Source organism: Salmo salar, chromosome 10, assembly GCF_965601325.2.
Source record: "Salmo salar chromosome 10, fSalSal1, whole genome shotgun sequence".
NCBI classification, from domain to species: domain Eukaryota; kingdom Metazoa; phylum Chordata; class Actinopteri; order Salmoniformes; family Salmonidae; genus Salmo; species Salmo salar.
The window spans coordinates 53,417,174-53,433,164 of NC_138300.1; the positions used below are offsets into that span (position 1 = coordinate 53,417,174).

A 15,991-nucleotide genomic window follows, 5' to 3' on the forward strand; every position below is an offset into this window, starting at 1 on the left:
ATCAATCACATTATATGCAATGTATTTTCTAAATCTCAGTCTCCGTGTTATTGGAGTCTAATTATAGCATGATTTGTAAAGCAATTAAACCACATTCAGTTGACATGTTTTTGGTTCTCCTGCCATGTGAAAACAGTTGCTCTTTATCTGAGAATATTGTGTGAAATGGAGAATATTGCGTGAAATGAAGAATATTGTGTGAATTGGAGAATATTGTGTGAAATGGAGAATATTGGAGTGCTGCCTCACACCAGAAGTCCGGTGTACTAGTAAACACCAGAAGTCCGGTGTACTAGTAAACACCAGAAGTCCGGTGTACTAGTAAACACCAGAAGTCCGGTGTACTAGTAAACACCAGAAGTCCGGTGTACTAGTAAACACCAGAAGTCCGGTGTACTAGTAAACACCAGAAGTCCGGTGTACTAGTAAACACCAGAAGTCCGGTGTACTAGTAAACACCAGAAGTCCGGTGTACTAGTAAACACCAGAAGTCCGGTGTACTAGTAAACACCAGAAGTCCGGTGTACTAGTAAACACCAGAAGTCCGGTGTACTAGTAAACACCAGAAGTCCGGTGTACTAGTAAACACCAGAAGTCCGGTGTACTAGTAAAATCCAAAATGGTAATCAGAACCATGCGAGGAGCCGTTGGTTAACAGGAGAACGGTTAAGGTTCCATAAAACGCACAGCTGTTGCTTTTGGTCTCTGAGCTTTTGTAGAGAAATAACTCCAGAGGACAGCACTTTATTAAAACCCCAGGTGCTGCTGCTGCTGCTGCGTGTGGAACTGTGTACATCCTACAGCACCTGCATGACTTCTGCAGTCTGCACAAAACAGCAGGAGGTTAACACACACACTCCCTCTGAGAAGAGGGACTACAGCCCCACAGTGGGACATGCAGTTATTGCATTGTTTTTGCAGGCAAAGGGTTACAGAGGTGAGCGAGCTAAATAGAATGTGTGTGTGTGTGTGTGTGTGTGTGTGTGTGTGTGTGTGTGTGTGTGTATTCTCTTACTCCCTGGGTGACCCGGGCGTTGTCCTTTCTGTCCTGTGCAGAGGGGCGAAGGGCGTGGCGAGCACTACAGGTGACCTTGTAGTGGTGAACAGGAAGATCTCCCTCTTTTGCGGGGTCCCAGAGGATCTGTACCCCCACACTGCTGCCGTCCGTCCCCTGGGTCTCGTTCCCAGCACGAACTCTCTGGGGGGCCTCTGGGGGGAACGGGTCTGGGGGGGAAGAGAGATGAGGGATGGTTAGACCTCTTCATTGTTATCCTCTAACATCACTGAGCTAGTGAGCTATATCACAACAAAAGAGGTGAAGGAAAGGTCACTGAGCTAGTGAGCTATATCACAACAGAAGAGGTAGAGAGGTCACTGAGCTAGTGAGGTATATCACAACAGAAGAGGTAGAGAGGTCACTTAGCTAGTGAGCTATATCACAACAGAAGAGGTAGAGAGGTCACTGAGCTAGTGAGGTATATCACAACAGAAGAGGTAGAGAGGTCACTGAGCTAGTGAGCTATATCACAACAGAAGAGGTAGAGAGGTCACTGAGCTAGTGAGCTATATCACAACAGAAGAGGTAGAGAGGTCACTGAGCTAGTGAGCTATATCACAACAGAAGAGGTAGAGAGGTCACTGAGGTAGTGTAGTATATCACAACAGAAGAGGTGGAGAGGTCACTGAGCTAGTGAGCTATATCACAACAGAAGAGGTAGAGAGGTCACTGAGCTAGTGAGCTATATCACAACAGAAGAGGTAGAGAGGTCACTGAGGTAGTGTAGTATATCACAACAGAAGAGGTGGAGAGGTCACTGAGCTAGTGAGCTATATCACAACAGAAGAGGTAGAGAGGTCACTGAGCTAGTGAGCTATATCACAACAGAAGAGGTGAAAGAGAGGTCACTGAGCTAGTGAGCTATATCACAACAGAAGAGGTAGAGAGGTCACTGAGCTAGTGAGAAATATATTTTGACAGAAGAGGTGAAAGAGAGGTCACTGAGCTAGTGAGAAATATATTTTGACAGAAGAGGTGAAAGAGAGCTCACTGAGCTAGTGAGAAATATATTTTGACAGAAGAGGTGAAAGAGAGGTATTGTGAAAAGATAGAGATTACTGTACTTTTACAAATAAAAGACGGCAATGAAAATAAATTCTCTGCTGCCCCCTAAATGTTATATTTGTTATTGAAGCAGCGATGCAGTGCCAGCACTTTGATCGACATGGTTCTTGGTCTTCTTGAAGGTCGGACATATATGCTACTACTCTTCATCGTCCTACTACTCTTCATCGTCCTCTAATCTAACATTCACTTATTCCACTCACAAAAAAAGGTGCCCCCTGAAATAGCTCAGCAAAACTCAGCAAGGTTCCACACTAAACACATCCAGTCCATTCACAGTGTGACGGTCTGGTGTAAGAGTGTATAATATACAAGCTGAATGTGTGTGTGTGTGTGTGTGTGTGTGTGTGTGTGTGTGTGTGTGTGTGTGTGTGTGTGTGTGTGTGTGTGTGTGTGTGTGTGTGTGTGTGTGTGTGCGTGGGTGTGTGTGTGTGTGTCAGAGACAGTAAGGTGTGGTGTGGATAGGAAGCTGTGTGTGCTGCTGAGGCAGGAGATTCCTCACTGCTAATGTTCCACGAAGATGGAAGGTGAACTCAGATAAATAAACCTCCAAACACTTGGAAATGAAAGAAAAATGCTTCAATGTGAATTTACTGAATACTTTTGGGGAATACATTTGTAAGGTTTAAGGGAGTTTGTAAGGAGGCAATATACTGTACCTGAGCCTGAGAAAGGGGTTGTGTGTTTGTGTGTGTGTGACAACTGTGTGTGTTTGTGTGTGTGTGTGTGTGTGACATCTGTGTGTGTGTTTGTGTGTGAGAACTGTCTGTGTCTGTGTGTGTGTGTGTGTGTGTGTGTGTGTGTGTGTGTGTGTGTGTGTGTGTGTGTGTGTGTGTGTGTGTAATAGCTGTGTAATAGTAGTGTGGTGATTAATAGACATGGCTGAAATACGGGGCATGGGGTGTCACTTTTCAGGTGGATCCATTTCCTGTTAATACTTTGATCTGTGTAGTTCCCCTTCCTGTGGTGTGTGAGCGTCCATGCATGTGTGTCTTCACAGGAGAGGAGAGAGCAGTGGTGGACAGAAGAGGCCAGGGGAAAGGTATGAGATTTCTGTCTTTATTGAGAGCAGTGGTGGACAGAAGAGGCCAGGGGAAAGGTATGAGATTTCTGTCTTTATAGAACCTTTATTTAGTCAGGTCAACACGTTCTCTATGGCTAGCGATGAGGTGCTGCTGTGCACTGCATTCCACAAGACAGCAGTGAGCCAAGGAATAAAACACTGTTACTAACCACTGGCTACCATCTTTTTACATAAAAAAAAAATGTATCCTTTATTTAACGAGGCAAGTCAGTTCAGAATAAATGGTTATTTACAATGACGGCCTACCCCAGGCCAAACCCGGACGACGCTGGGCCAATTGTGCACCGCCCTATGGCACATCGAAGCCTATCTGTGTCGATTTATCTTAAGGAAAAGCCTATGAACATAAAATTAATCATTAGCAATTCTCTAAGGGGACTACGCTATATTAGCAGTCACTTTCATTCCATTCCACTCTTTGGCTCAGAAAATCAAAGCATGAAAATTGGAGCTGGCTGTTTAGACGTCATATCTGAAATGTAAATTAGTTTCAACAAAAAGTCTGACTACATTATGAGTCTATAACCTTTCAACACTACCTCTGTCTCATTAAACTACAGCTCTAGCTCTGTCTCTCATTAAGACTACAATTCCCAGGTACAGAGAAGACTCCCATCACCCCAGACTGTGTGTTCTATCTAATCCACATGTTAGAGCCGCATATAGCTTTGATATGGAGTAGCTGGTGTGTGTGTGTGTTTGCGTACGTGTAGTGACTACTGTTCCTGCTGACTCCTGGGAGGGTAGTATAGGGTAAGCTGGAGCAGCAGTTTGCCTCAGTGCTTCTGAAGCACTCCCAGCTCTATTGAAGTCAGGCCTGCTCAGCCCTGCCCTGGTCTCCCAGCCCTGGTGTCTCTGCCCTACTGAAGTCAGCCCTGCTCAGGGTCTCTCTGCCCTACTGAAGTCAGTCCTGCTCAGGGTCTCTCTGCCCTACTGAAGTCAGTCCTGCTCAGGGTCTCTCTGCCCTACTGAAGTCAGTCCTGCTCAGGGGCACAATCATAACAAAGGGGCCAGCTCATCTAGGGGGGCTCTCTCTGTCCATCTCTCAATCTCTCTCTCCTTCCCTCCCTCTCTTACTCTCTCTCTCTCTTTCCATCTCTCTCCTTCTCTCTCTTCTCGTTCTCTACCTCCCTCTTTCTCTTCTGATCTCTCCCCTTCTCTCTCTCCTCCTCTCTCTCCATCTCTCCCTCTCCTCCTCTCTCTCCATCTCTCTCTCTCCTCTCTCTCTCATCTCTCTCCCTCCTCCTCTCTCTCGTCTCGCTCCTCCTCTCTCTCATCTCTCTCCTCCTCTCTCTCGTCTCTCTCTCTCTCCGTCTCTCTCTTCCTCTCTCTCGCCGTCTCTCTCGCTCCGTCGCTCTCCCTCTCTCTCTCTTCCTCTCTCTCCTTTTCTCTCTCAGGTCACCAGAGAGGAGCTGTCACTGGGGTTATTCAGCCTCCCAGGGTACCTTTCATCTGCTGGGCTTCCTGCACTGTGACCTCTACCCCTGGCATTCTTCCTGGCCCTGCTTTAATCAACATTTGATTTTTAACTGGGATAATATGTGGTGACACACAATACAGACAGGAGAAATAAGGAGGGTTCTGTCCTTGCTGAGAGGGTCTGTATGTGTGTGTGTGTGTGTTTATCTTTCACAAAGCCCCCCTGTGTACAGCAGTCAGGACCCGTCTCTGTGACTGACAGTTAAGTATGGATATATGGAGAAACAGTGTTTTGTAATCTGAAAACACAATTGTTTCACAATACCAGAGAAGCCTAGTTATGAGGAGGGTAGAAAAGAATGTCTGTGTGTTTGGAGTTTGGATACACAATACTTTAGTGACAATATAGCTCCCTCCATTCCTCTCAGTATGAGGTAGATAGGATAAACACGCCAATAACAGCAGTTAACCTCTTGACGGTCGCCTAGGATAGGGGGCGCCACAGCGCATTTTGAAAAAAATTCGTGCCCATTTTAAACGGCCTACTACTCAAACTCAGAAGCTAGGATATGCATATAATTAATACTTGTGGATAGAAAACACCCTAAAGTTTCTAAAACTGTTTGAATGGTGTCTGTGAGTATAACAGAACTCATTTGGCAGTCAAAACCCCGAGACAGATCGAAACAGGAAGTGGAATTCTGAATTGCGAACTCAACTTCATCACGTTGCCTATTAATCACACCGTGAGCTATGGTTCATTGAGCACTTCCTATTGCTTCCACTAGATGTCCCCAGTCTTTACAAAGTGATTTGAGTCTCCTACTGTGAAAACTGACAGAATGACACGCTGTGGAACGTGGTCACACGGAGAGGGCCATCACCATTATGACGCCGGCGCCCCTGGTTACCCTCCCCTTTCGAAACGTTTTGAAACACAATGCAATCGTCCCCCTCGAATCTTATTGGAGCTCTGGTTGAAAAAGGCCCTACAGATTTATGTTATACAACGTTTGACATGTTTGAACGAACCTAAATAAGAAAAAAATGCATTTTGTTGAAAGAGTAGCCCCGCGCACGTCGGAACTTTTGGTGAAGCCTTCAGAACGCGCTAACAACAACAAGCTAATGGAACATAAAGGATGAACTTTTTCGAACGAAAATACATTTGTTGTGGACCTGGGATTCCTGGAAGTGCCTAAGGATGAAGATAATCAAAGGTAAGGGATTATTGACAATAGTATACAAGACTAGATTTGATATGCGATTGTTCCAAGATGGCTAGCCTATTGCTATTGCTAGCCTATTGTTCTGAGTATCGCATCCCCTTTTATCGCAAAGTGTGATTACCCAGTAAAGTTATTTTTAAATCTGGCATTACAGGTGCTTTCAAGAGATATTCATCTATAAATCTTAGAATGACAATATTACATTTTAAAAATGTTTTCGAATAGTAATTTAGTAAATTGTAGCGCTGTTTCATCGGATGCATTTGAGGGAAAATAGTTAGTCAACGTTACGCACCGATGTAAAATGCTGTTTTTATATATAAATATGAACTTTATCGAACAAAAGAATGCATGTATTGTGTAACATGATGTCCTAGGTGTGTCATCTGATGAAGATTGTCAAAGGTTAGTGCTGCATTTAGCTGTTTTTTGGGTATTTGTGATGCATGTGGTTGGTCGGAAAATGGCTATGTGGCTACTTTTACGATATACTCCTCTAACATAATCTAATGTTTTGCTTTTGCTGTAAAGCCTTTTTGAAATCGGACAACGTGGTTCGATTCAGGAGAGGTGTATCTATAAAACGATATAATTTGAGAAAAAAAAATTGAAACATTTTTTTTATTACATTTTGTTATGCTAATGGCGATATGATTTTTCGCTGGATGTCCGTCCCGAGGCCGCACAGGGGTTAAGACGTATTGGCCTTAAACCTAACATTACCCGGCCCTACTACACAGCAAGATGCTGAGTGGGGGACACATCCGAATAGCACTAAGCCCACCGGCAAAGGACACTGTCGGCCCACCAGCCAAGGACACTGTCGGCCCACCAGCCAAGGACACCGTCGGCCCACCAGCCAAGGACACCGTCGGTCCACCAGCCAAGGACACTGTCGGCCAGCTCAGCCAAGGATACTGTCGGCCAGCTCAGCCAAGGACACTGTCGGCCAGCTCAGCCAAGGACACTGTCGGCCAGCCCAGCCAAGGACACTGTCGGCCAGCCCAGCCAAGGACACTGTCGGCCAGCCCAGCCAAGGACACTTTAGGCCAGCCCAGCCAAGGACACTGTCGGCCAGCCCAGCCAAGGACACTGTCGTCCAGCCCAGCCAAGGACACTGTCGGCCAGCCCAGCCAAGGACGCTATCGGCCCAACAGCCAAGGACGCTGTCGACCTACCAGCCAAGGACGCTGTCGACCTACCAGCCAAGGATACTGTCGGCCACCAGCCAAGGATACTGTCGGCCACCAGCCAAGGATACTGTCGGCCACCAGCCAAGGACACTGTCGGTCCAACAGCCAAGGACACTGTCGGCCAGCCCAGCCAAAGACAATTTCGGCCAGCCCAGCCAAGGTCGCAGCCAAGGACGCTGGCTGGCCCGCCAGCCAAGGACACATTTGGCCCGCCAGCCAAGGACACTGTCGGTCCACCAGCCAAGGACACTGTCGGCCCACCAGCCAAGGACACTGTCGGCCAGCCCAGCCAAGGACACTGTCGGCCAGCCCAGCCAAGGACACTGTCGTCCCACCAGGCAAGGATACTGTCGGTCCACCAGCCAAGGACACTGTCGGTCCACCAGCCAAGGACACTGTCGGCCAGCTCAGCCAAGGACACTTTAGGCCAGCCCAGCCAAGGACACTTTAGGCCAGCCCAGCCAAGGACACTTTAGGCCAGCCCAGCCAAGGAAACTTTAGGCCAGCCCAGCCAAGGACACTGTCGACCTACCAGCCAAGGACACTGTCGACCTACCAGCCAAGGACACTGTCGACCTACCAGCCAAGGATACTGTAGGCCACCAGCCAAGGACACTGTCGGTTCAACAGCCAAGGACACTGTCGGTTCAACAGCCAAGGACACTGTCAGCCAACCCAGCCAAGGACACTGTCAGCCAACCCAGCCAAGGACACTGTCGGCCAACCCAGCCAAGGACAATTTTGGCCAGCTTAGCCAAGGACGCTGTCGGCCAGCCCAGCCAAGGATGCTGTCGGCCAGCCCAGCAAAGGCCACTGTCGGCCCACCAGCGAAGGACACTATCGGCCCACCAGCGAAGGACACTATCGGCCCACCAGCCAAGGACACTATCGGCCCACCAGGCAAGGACACTGTCGGCCACTAGGCAAGGACACTGTCGGCCACTAGCCAAGGACACTGTCGGCCACTAGCCAAGGACACTGTCGGCCACTAGCCAAGGACACTGTCGGCCACTAGCCAAGGACACTGTCGGCCACTAGCCAAGGACTATGTCGGTCCACCAGCCAAGGACTATGTCGGTCCACCAGCCAAGGACACTGTCGGTCCACCAGCCAAGGCCACTGTCGGGCCAGCCCAGCCAAGGCCACTGTCGGCCAGCCAAGGACACCGTCAGCCAGCCCAGCCAAGGACACCGTCGGCTAGCCCAGCCAAGGTCACTGTTGGCCCATCAGTCAAGGACAATGTCGGCCCGCCAGGCAAGGACACTGTAGGCCACCAGCCAAGAACACTGTTGGACACAGCCAAGGACACTGTCGGCCACCGGCCAAGGACACTGTCGGCCCACTGGCCAAGGACACTGTCGGCCCACTGGCCAAGGACACTGTCGGCCAGCCCAGCCAAGGACACTGTCGGCCCACCAGCCAAGGACACTGTCGGCCCACCAGCCAAGGACACTGTCGGCCATCAACCAAGGACACTGTCGGCCATCAACCAAGGACACTGTCGGCCACAGCCAAGGACACTGTCTGCCCACCGGCCAAGGACACTGTCTGCCCACCGGCCAAGGACACTGTCTGCCCACCGGCCAAGGACACTGTCTGGCCACCGGCCAAGGACACTGTCTGGCCACCGGCCAAGGACACTGTTGGCCAGCCCAGCCAAGGACACTGTCGGCCCACCAACCAAGGACACTGTCGGCCCACCAACCAAGGACACTGTCGGCCCACCAACCAAGGACACTGTCGGCCCACCAACCAAGGACACTGTCGGCCCACCAACCAAGGACACTGTCGGCCACTAGCCAAGGACACTGTCGGCCACTAGCCAAGGACACTGTCGGCCACTAGCCAAGGACACTGTCGGCCACAGCCAAGGACACTGTCTGCCCACCGGCCAAGGACACTGTCTGCCCACCGGCCAAGGACACTGTCTGCCCACCGGCCAAGGACACTGTCTGGCCACCGGCCAAGGACACTGTTGGCCAGCCCAGCCAAGGACACTGTCGGCCCACCAACCAAGGACACTGTCGGCCCACCAACCAAGGACACTGTCGGCCCACCAACCAAGGACACTGTCGGCCCACCAACCAAGGACACTGTCGGCCCACCAACCAAGGACACTGTCGGCCACTAGCCAAGGACACTGTCGGCCACTAGCCAAGGACACTGTCGGCCACTAGCCAAGGACACTGTCGGCCACTAGCCAAGGACTATGTCGGTCCACCAGCCAAGGACTATGTCGGTCCACCAGCCAAGGACACTGTCGGTCCACCAGCCAAGGCCACTGTCGGGCCAGCCCAGCCAAGGACACTGTCGGCCAGCTCAGCCAAGGATACTGTCGGCCAGCTCAGCCAAGGACACTGTCGGCCAGCTCAGCCAAGGACACTGTCGGCCAGCCCAGCCAAGGACACTGTCGGCCAGCCCAGCCAAGGACACTGTCGGCCAGCCCAGCCAAGGACACTTTAGGCCAGCCCAGCCAAGGACACTGTCGGCCAGCCCAGCCAAGGACACTGTCGGCCAGCCCAGCCAAGGACGCTATCGGCCCAGCCAGCCAAGGACACTGTCGGCCCACCAGCCAAGGACACTGTCGGCCATCAACCAAGGACACTGTCGGCCATCAACCAAGGACACTGTCGGCCACAGCCAAGGACACTGTCTGCCCACCGGCCAAGGACACCGTCTGCCCACCGGCCAAGGACACTGTCTGGCCAGCCCAGCCAAGGACACTGTCGGCCCACCAACCAAGGACACTGTCGGCCCACCAACCAAGGACACTGTCGGCCCACCAACCAAGGACACTGTCGGCCCACCAACCAAGGACACTGTCGGCCCACCAACCAAGGACACTGTCGGCCCACCAACCAAGGACACTGTCGGCCCATCAACCAAGGACACTGTTGGCCCACCAACCAAGGACACTGTCGGCCAGCTCAGCCCAGATAGCATATTTTTCTTTCCGCCTCATGAACTCACACCAAATGCGGGTAATTCCTAAAATAAATTACTTTGGCTGGAGCCATTCCTGGCATTGGATTCCCATTACCTCAGTCTGCTAACCATTATATTTTTGGGCTCCTTCAGCGGGAGAATGGGCGTGGATTTAACACATGACAATCCGCACTCATACGTTTGAGTGTGTGCTGATTGGCATGTGTGTGCTGATACCCACTTATACATTACACACACACACACACACACACACACACACACACACACACACACACACACACACACACACACACACACACACACACCTCACAGCGGTCGGGAGCGCCCTGTCCTCCAAAACATCGGAGAGAGTAGATGGATTCATCTCTGAATAAATAAATTAAATAAAGTTGTTCCTGTCTGCTGACCTGGGCTGACATCTCATATTCTGTGTAGAGGACAGCCAAGAGGGACAGACAACCTCCTCCTGGCTCGGAAACATTTGTTTACTGCAGCTGTGGAAAGGGTTTATTTCTGCCAGAACAGAACATCTCTCTCTAACGCTTCAGAACACGTAAAACATCTGACAGGCAGCGCAAGCCAGATCACACAGAGACTGAGTATTGAGTGGGTTTATGTGCGTGCTCGTGTGTGTGTGTGTGTGTGTGTGTGTGTGTGTGTGTGTGTGTGTGTGTGTGTGTGTGTGTGTGTGTGTGTGTGTGTGTGTGTGTACACATTGTAACAGAATTACACTGAGATAAGGACTTTTGAATAGATCATTGAAAACGGTCATAGTGGAGCTGCAGTGCTCACACTCTGTGACAAAGACGTTCATCTTGTTAAAACTTAGTGAAGATGACTTGGTGACCAGAACGAGTCTGTTGAAAGGTGCCGATGTAGTGCTCTTACCTCTGGTTGAGAAGAAGTGTTTGCTGGGGGTGGTGAAGCCGCGGGTGCCCTGGCTGTTGACAGCGCTCACCCTAAACTGGTACCACCTGTGGGGACGGATGTCCTTCAGCACCGCTCGGTCCTCCATCGTCTACAGGGGGTTAGAGGTCAGATAATATTACCCCATATTGACCCTGATCAAGTTCAAACCTTTCAAATGCATCCTACCCTGCTCCCTTACTGGGAGTAAGCTTATCACTGATCCAACACAATTGAAAAGGTGAAAGCAGGGAAGGAATTATGCATTTATAAAGTATTAGAACAGGCCCCTGGATCAAACACAAGGAAGGGAATCAGAAAGGAAGATAAGGATGAATTTATAAAGTATTGGCAGTGGTGGAAAAAGTACCCAATTAATTTACTGATAGCCATGGACACACTCCAACACTCAGACATCATTTACAAACTAAGCATGTGTGTAGTGAGTCCACCAGATCAGAGACAGTAGGGATGACCAGGGATGTTCTCTTGATAAGTGTGTGAATTAGACAATTTTCCTGTCATGCTAAGCATTCAAAATGTAACGAGTACTTTTGACTGACAGGGAAAATGGAGTAAAAAGTACATTATTTTCTTTAGGAATGTAGTGAAGTAAAAGGTGTCAAAAATATAAATAGTAAAGTAAAGTACAGATACCCCCAAAAACGACTTAAGTAGTACTTTCAAGTATTTTTACTTAAGTACTTTACACCACTGAGTATTGGAACAGGCCCCTGGATGTTGGATTATATTTACAACATCAACATCAGCTAAGAATCACTCAGACTGTGAAGAGAGGGAGATATCTCTGTAGAACTGCAGTGTTGACAGGCACTCTACCTGCAGCGAGACCTGGATTGGAACTGAGTTACTTGACAGATAGACTTTCCCCTCCCACCAGTCAATGGATGAGATCCAGACTGTTCAGTTCTTCAAGTGGTGCTAGTGACACACAACATCTTCATGGCTAAGAGCAGTTCTTTTCTCTGAGTGATTCATTGAATCATTATTGAATCGTTGAGTTCATCTTGATTCTTCATCACATCAGTGTGATGTGTCATTAGTGCTGGTAGGGCTATGGGCCTCCCTGTGAGGATCCATGGACAGACCCGAGGCCTGGAACTGAAATGCACTGAATCTGGGGATGGATGGAGGGGAGGGAGGGAGGGAGGGAGGGAGGGAGGGAGGGAGGGAGGGAGGGACGGATGGAAGGGAGGGATGGATGGAGGGAGGGAGGGAGGGAGGGATGGATCGATGGATAGAAGGGAGGGATGGAAGGGAGGGAGGGAGGGAGGGAGGGAGGGAGGGAGGGAGGGATGGGAGGGAGGGAGGGAGGGACGGATGGATGGGAGGGAGGGAGGGAGGGAGGGAGGGAGGGAGGGAGGGAGGGAGGGAGGGAGGGAGGGAGGGAGGGAGGGAGGGAGGGAGGGAGGGAGGGAGGGAGGGAGGGATGGAGGGAGGGAGGGAGGGATGGATCGATGGATAGAAGGGAGGGGAGGGAGGGAGGGAGGGAGGGAGGGAGGGAGGGAGGGAGGGAGGGAGGGAGGGAGGGAGGGATGGAAGGGAGGGAGGGAGGGAGGGAGGGATGGATCGATGGATAGAAGGGAGGGATGGAAGGGAGGGAGGGAGGGAGAGGGAGGGAGGGAGGGATGGAAGGGAGGGAGGGAGGGAGGGATGGATCGATGGATAGAAGGGAGGGATGGAAGGGAGGGAGGGAGGGAGGGAGTTGTGGGATTTAAGCAATGAAGAACCAGAGTGGAGCATTGAAAGAGTTAAATTCCATACAATAGAGCCAGTAGTATTACTGCAGAGTAACATGGTCATAGAATTTCTCCCTGTGTTTCCCTGTATGGTGTTTCAGGTAGTATCCTTTAACAGAATATAGAGTAGACCTACTGCATACTTCCACTGATTCCAGTACAGCTCTAATCCACTGACTCCAGTACAGCTCTAATCCACTGATTCCAGTACAGCTCTAATCCACTGATTCCAGTACAGCTCTAATCCACTGACTCCAGTACAGCTCTAATCCACTGACTCCAGTACAGCTCTAATCCACTGACTCCAGTACAGCTCTAATCCACTGACTCCAGTACAGACTCTAGTATAGCTCTAATCCACTGACTCTAGTACAGCTCTAATCCACTGACTCCAGTACAGCTCTAATCCACTGACTCCAGTACAGCTCTAATCCACTGACTCCAGTACAGCTCTAATTCACTGACTCCAGTACAGCTCTAATCCACTGACTCCAGTACAGCTCTATTCCATGCAGTGTTTGTGTGTCTGTATGAACATGAGTGTGTTGAATCACTTGTCAAATAAATATGCTATTTGATGGAGTTTGGAGTTTGGAGTACAGCATTCCTTCTTCTGAACTACACTGTGTGTTGAACGCCTCCCTTGTTAAGTTCCTCCATGTTTTCCAGGCCTCATGATGTAACTGAGGCTGATGGGAGTCTGCCTCCACACAGCCATCTAATACCATAATGAGGACCTTTAGTCAGACAGGGCTCAACAGTGCAAAAACCATGACTGGCTGTGGTCCCTCCTAAAGCTTGGGTTATTTATCTAACCTCAGCCTACACCACACACACTGTAGACACAGACAGAAACACACATGCATGCGCGCGGGCACACACACACACACACACACACGTGCACACACACACACACACACACGTGGGCGTACATACACACACAGGCTAGTTTAGACTGGCATGGGTGGTGAGAGAGCAGTTTGAAAGGCTAGACAGTTTAGCACCTTGATGAAGGCTTTAGTGCTGACATGAGTTGGTTTTCAGTAATACATAGACACAAACAGTTCCAAAAGTGACTGAATATCTTTGGAAGACCTCGTTTGGGCTTCACTTCATTTACTTTGAGGTAAACCCCCCCCAAAGAAACAAAAAAAAACTGCGGGGGTCGGGGGTTGTTACCATGACGACGGGTGTGCCAGAGCGAGGCGTCGTCCTCGCTGGGGTGTATTCCGTGGTTCCACCTGCGCTGCAGGATGTAGAGGACAGGCTCGATGGTCACATTGAACTTTGACATCCATCTGACCTCCAGTTGACCCTGCTGGTCCTCCAGGAACAATATGTCCTTCCTGGGCTTCAGAGGTACGCCTGCATGGGTCAAGGTGAGGAGAACAAGGAGTCACACATGAACACCCATCCCATCCGGTCTTAACACACACACATCCTTTCTGTCTTAACACGACACACACCCCTTTCTGTCTTAATGCACACACCCATTCTCTTAAGACCCCACATCCCCCTCTGTCTTAACACCCCTCCTTCTGTTTTAACACACACATCCCTTCTGTCTTAACACCCCTCCTTGTGTCTTAACCCACACACACCCCTTATGTCTTAACACCCCCTTCTGTCTTAACAACCCCCTGCTAGCTTAAACACACACACACCCCTTCTGTCTTAACACACACCCCTTCTGTCTTAACATCCCCCCTTCTGTCTTAACACACTCACCCCTTCTGTCTTAACACCCCCCCTTTTGTCTTAACACACACACCCCTTATGTCTTAACACCCCTTCTGTCTTAACACACATACCCCTTCTGTCTTAACACACCCCCCCTTCTGTCTTAACACTCCCCTCTGTCTTAACACACACACCCCTTCTGTTTTAACACACACACCCCTTTTGTCTTAACACCCCCTTCTGTCTTAACACCCCCTCTGTCTTAACACACACACCCCTTCTGTCTTAACACCCCCTTCTGTCTTAACACACACACCCCTTCTGTCTTAACACACACCCCTTCTGTCTTAACATCCCCCCTTCTGTCTTAACACACACACCCCTTCTGTCTTAACACCCCCCCTTTTGTCTTAACACACACACCCCTTTTGGTTTAACACACACACCCCTTTTGTCTTAACACCCCCTTCTGTCTTAACACCCCCTCTGTCTTAACACACACACTCCTTCTGTCTTAACACCCCCTTCTGTCTTAACAACCCCCTTCTGTCTTAACACACACACCCCTTATGTCTTAACACCCCCCTTCTGTCTTAACACCCCTTCTGTCTTAACACACACACCCCTTCTGTCTTAACACCCCCACCCCTTCTGTCTTAACACCCCCACCCCTTCTGTCTTAACACCCCCCTTCTGTCTTAACACTCCCCTCTGTCTTAACACACACACACCCCTTCTGTCTTAACACACACACACACCCCTTTTGTCTTAACACCCCCCCTCTGTCTTAACACACACCCCTTCTGTCTTAACAACTCCCTTCTATCTTAACACACACACACCCCTTCTGTCTTAACACCCCCCTTCTGTCTTAACACACACACCCCTTCTGTCTTAACCCCCCCTTATGTCTTAACACCCCCCTTTCTGGAGTTAAGATAGAAGGGGTGTGTGTGTGTCTTAACACCCCCCTTCTATCTTAACACACACCCACCCCTTATGTCTTAACACCCCCCTTCTATCTTAACACACACCCACCCCTTATGTCTTACCCCCCTTCTGTCTTAACCCCCCTTCTGTCTTGACAACCCCCTTCTGTTTTAACACACACACCCCTTCTGTTTTAACACCCCCCCTTCCATCTTAACACAAACACACAGACCGCTTCTGTCTTAACACACACACACACACACACACACACCCCTTATGTCTTAACACCACCCCTTCTGTCTTAACAACCCCCTTCTGTTTTAACACACACACCCCTTTTGTCTTAACACCCCCTTCTGTCTTGACACCCCCTTCTGTCTTAACACCCCCCTGCTATCTTAACACACACACACACCCCTTCTGTCTTAACACACACACACCCCTTCTGTCTCAACACCCCCCTTCTGTCTTAACACCCCCCTTCTGTCTTAACACACACACACCCTTTCTATGTTAACACCCCCTCTTCTGTCTTAACACATACATACACACACTGCTTCTATCTTAACACACACGCACACCCCTTATGTCTTAACACACACCCCTTCTGTCTTAACACCAACACACACACACAACCCTTCTGTCTTAACACCCCCCCTTTTGTCTTAACACACACACTCCGTATATATTGATTAAAATAAACATGTATACAACGTGGATAT

The 15,991-nt window shown here is 49.8% G+C and overlaps 1 protein-coding gene across 1 annotated transcript in view; it reads right to left on the reverse strand.

Moving 5' to 3' along the window:
* The window catches only part of anos1b (anosmin 1b), a 147,968-nt gene that overhangs the window by 22,860 nt on the left and 109,117 nt on the right, over positions 1–15,991 (reverse strand). Inside the window, exons 5-8 of the mRNA XM_082957076.1 lie at positions 13,845–14,024; positions 13,430–13,434; positions 10,882–11,011; positions 1,016–1,224 (exon numbers count right to left, since the gene is read on the reverse strand). Of these exons, the coding sequence (XP_082813202.1) occupies positions 1,016–1,224; positions 10,882–11,011; positions 13,430–13,434; positions 13,845–14,024 (524 nt within the window). The remainder of the gene's footprint in view (positions 1–1,015; positions 1,225–10,881; positions 11,012–13,429; positions 13,435–13,844; positions 14,025–15,991) is intronic.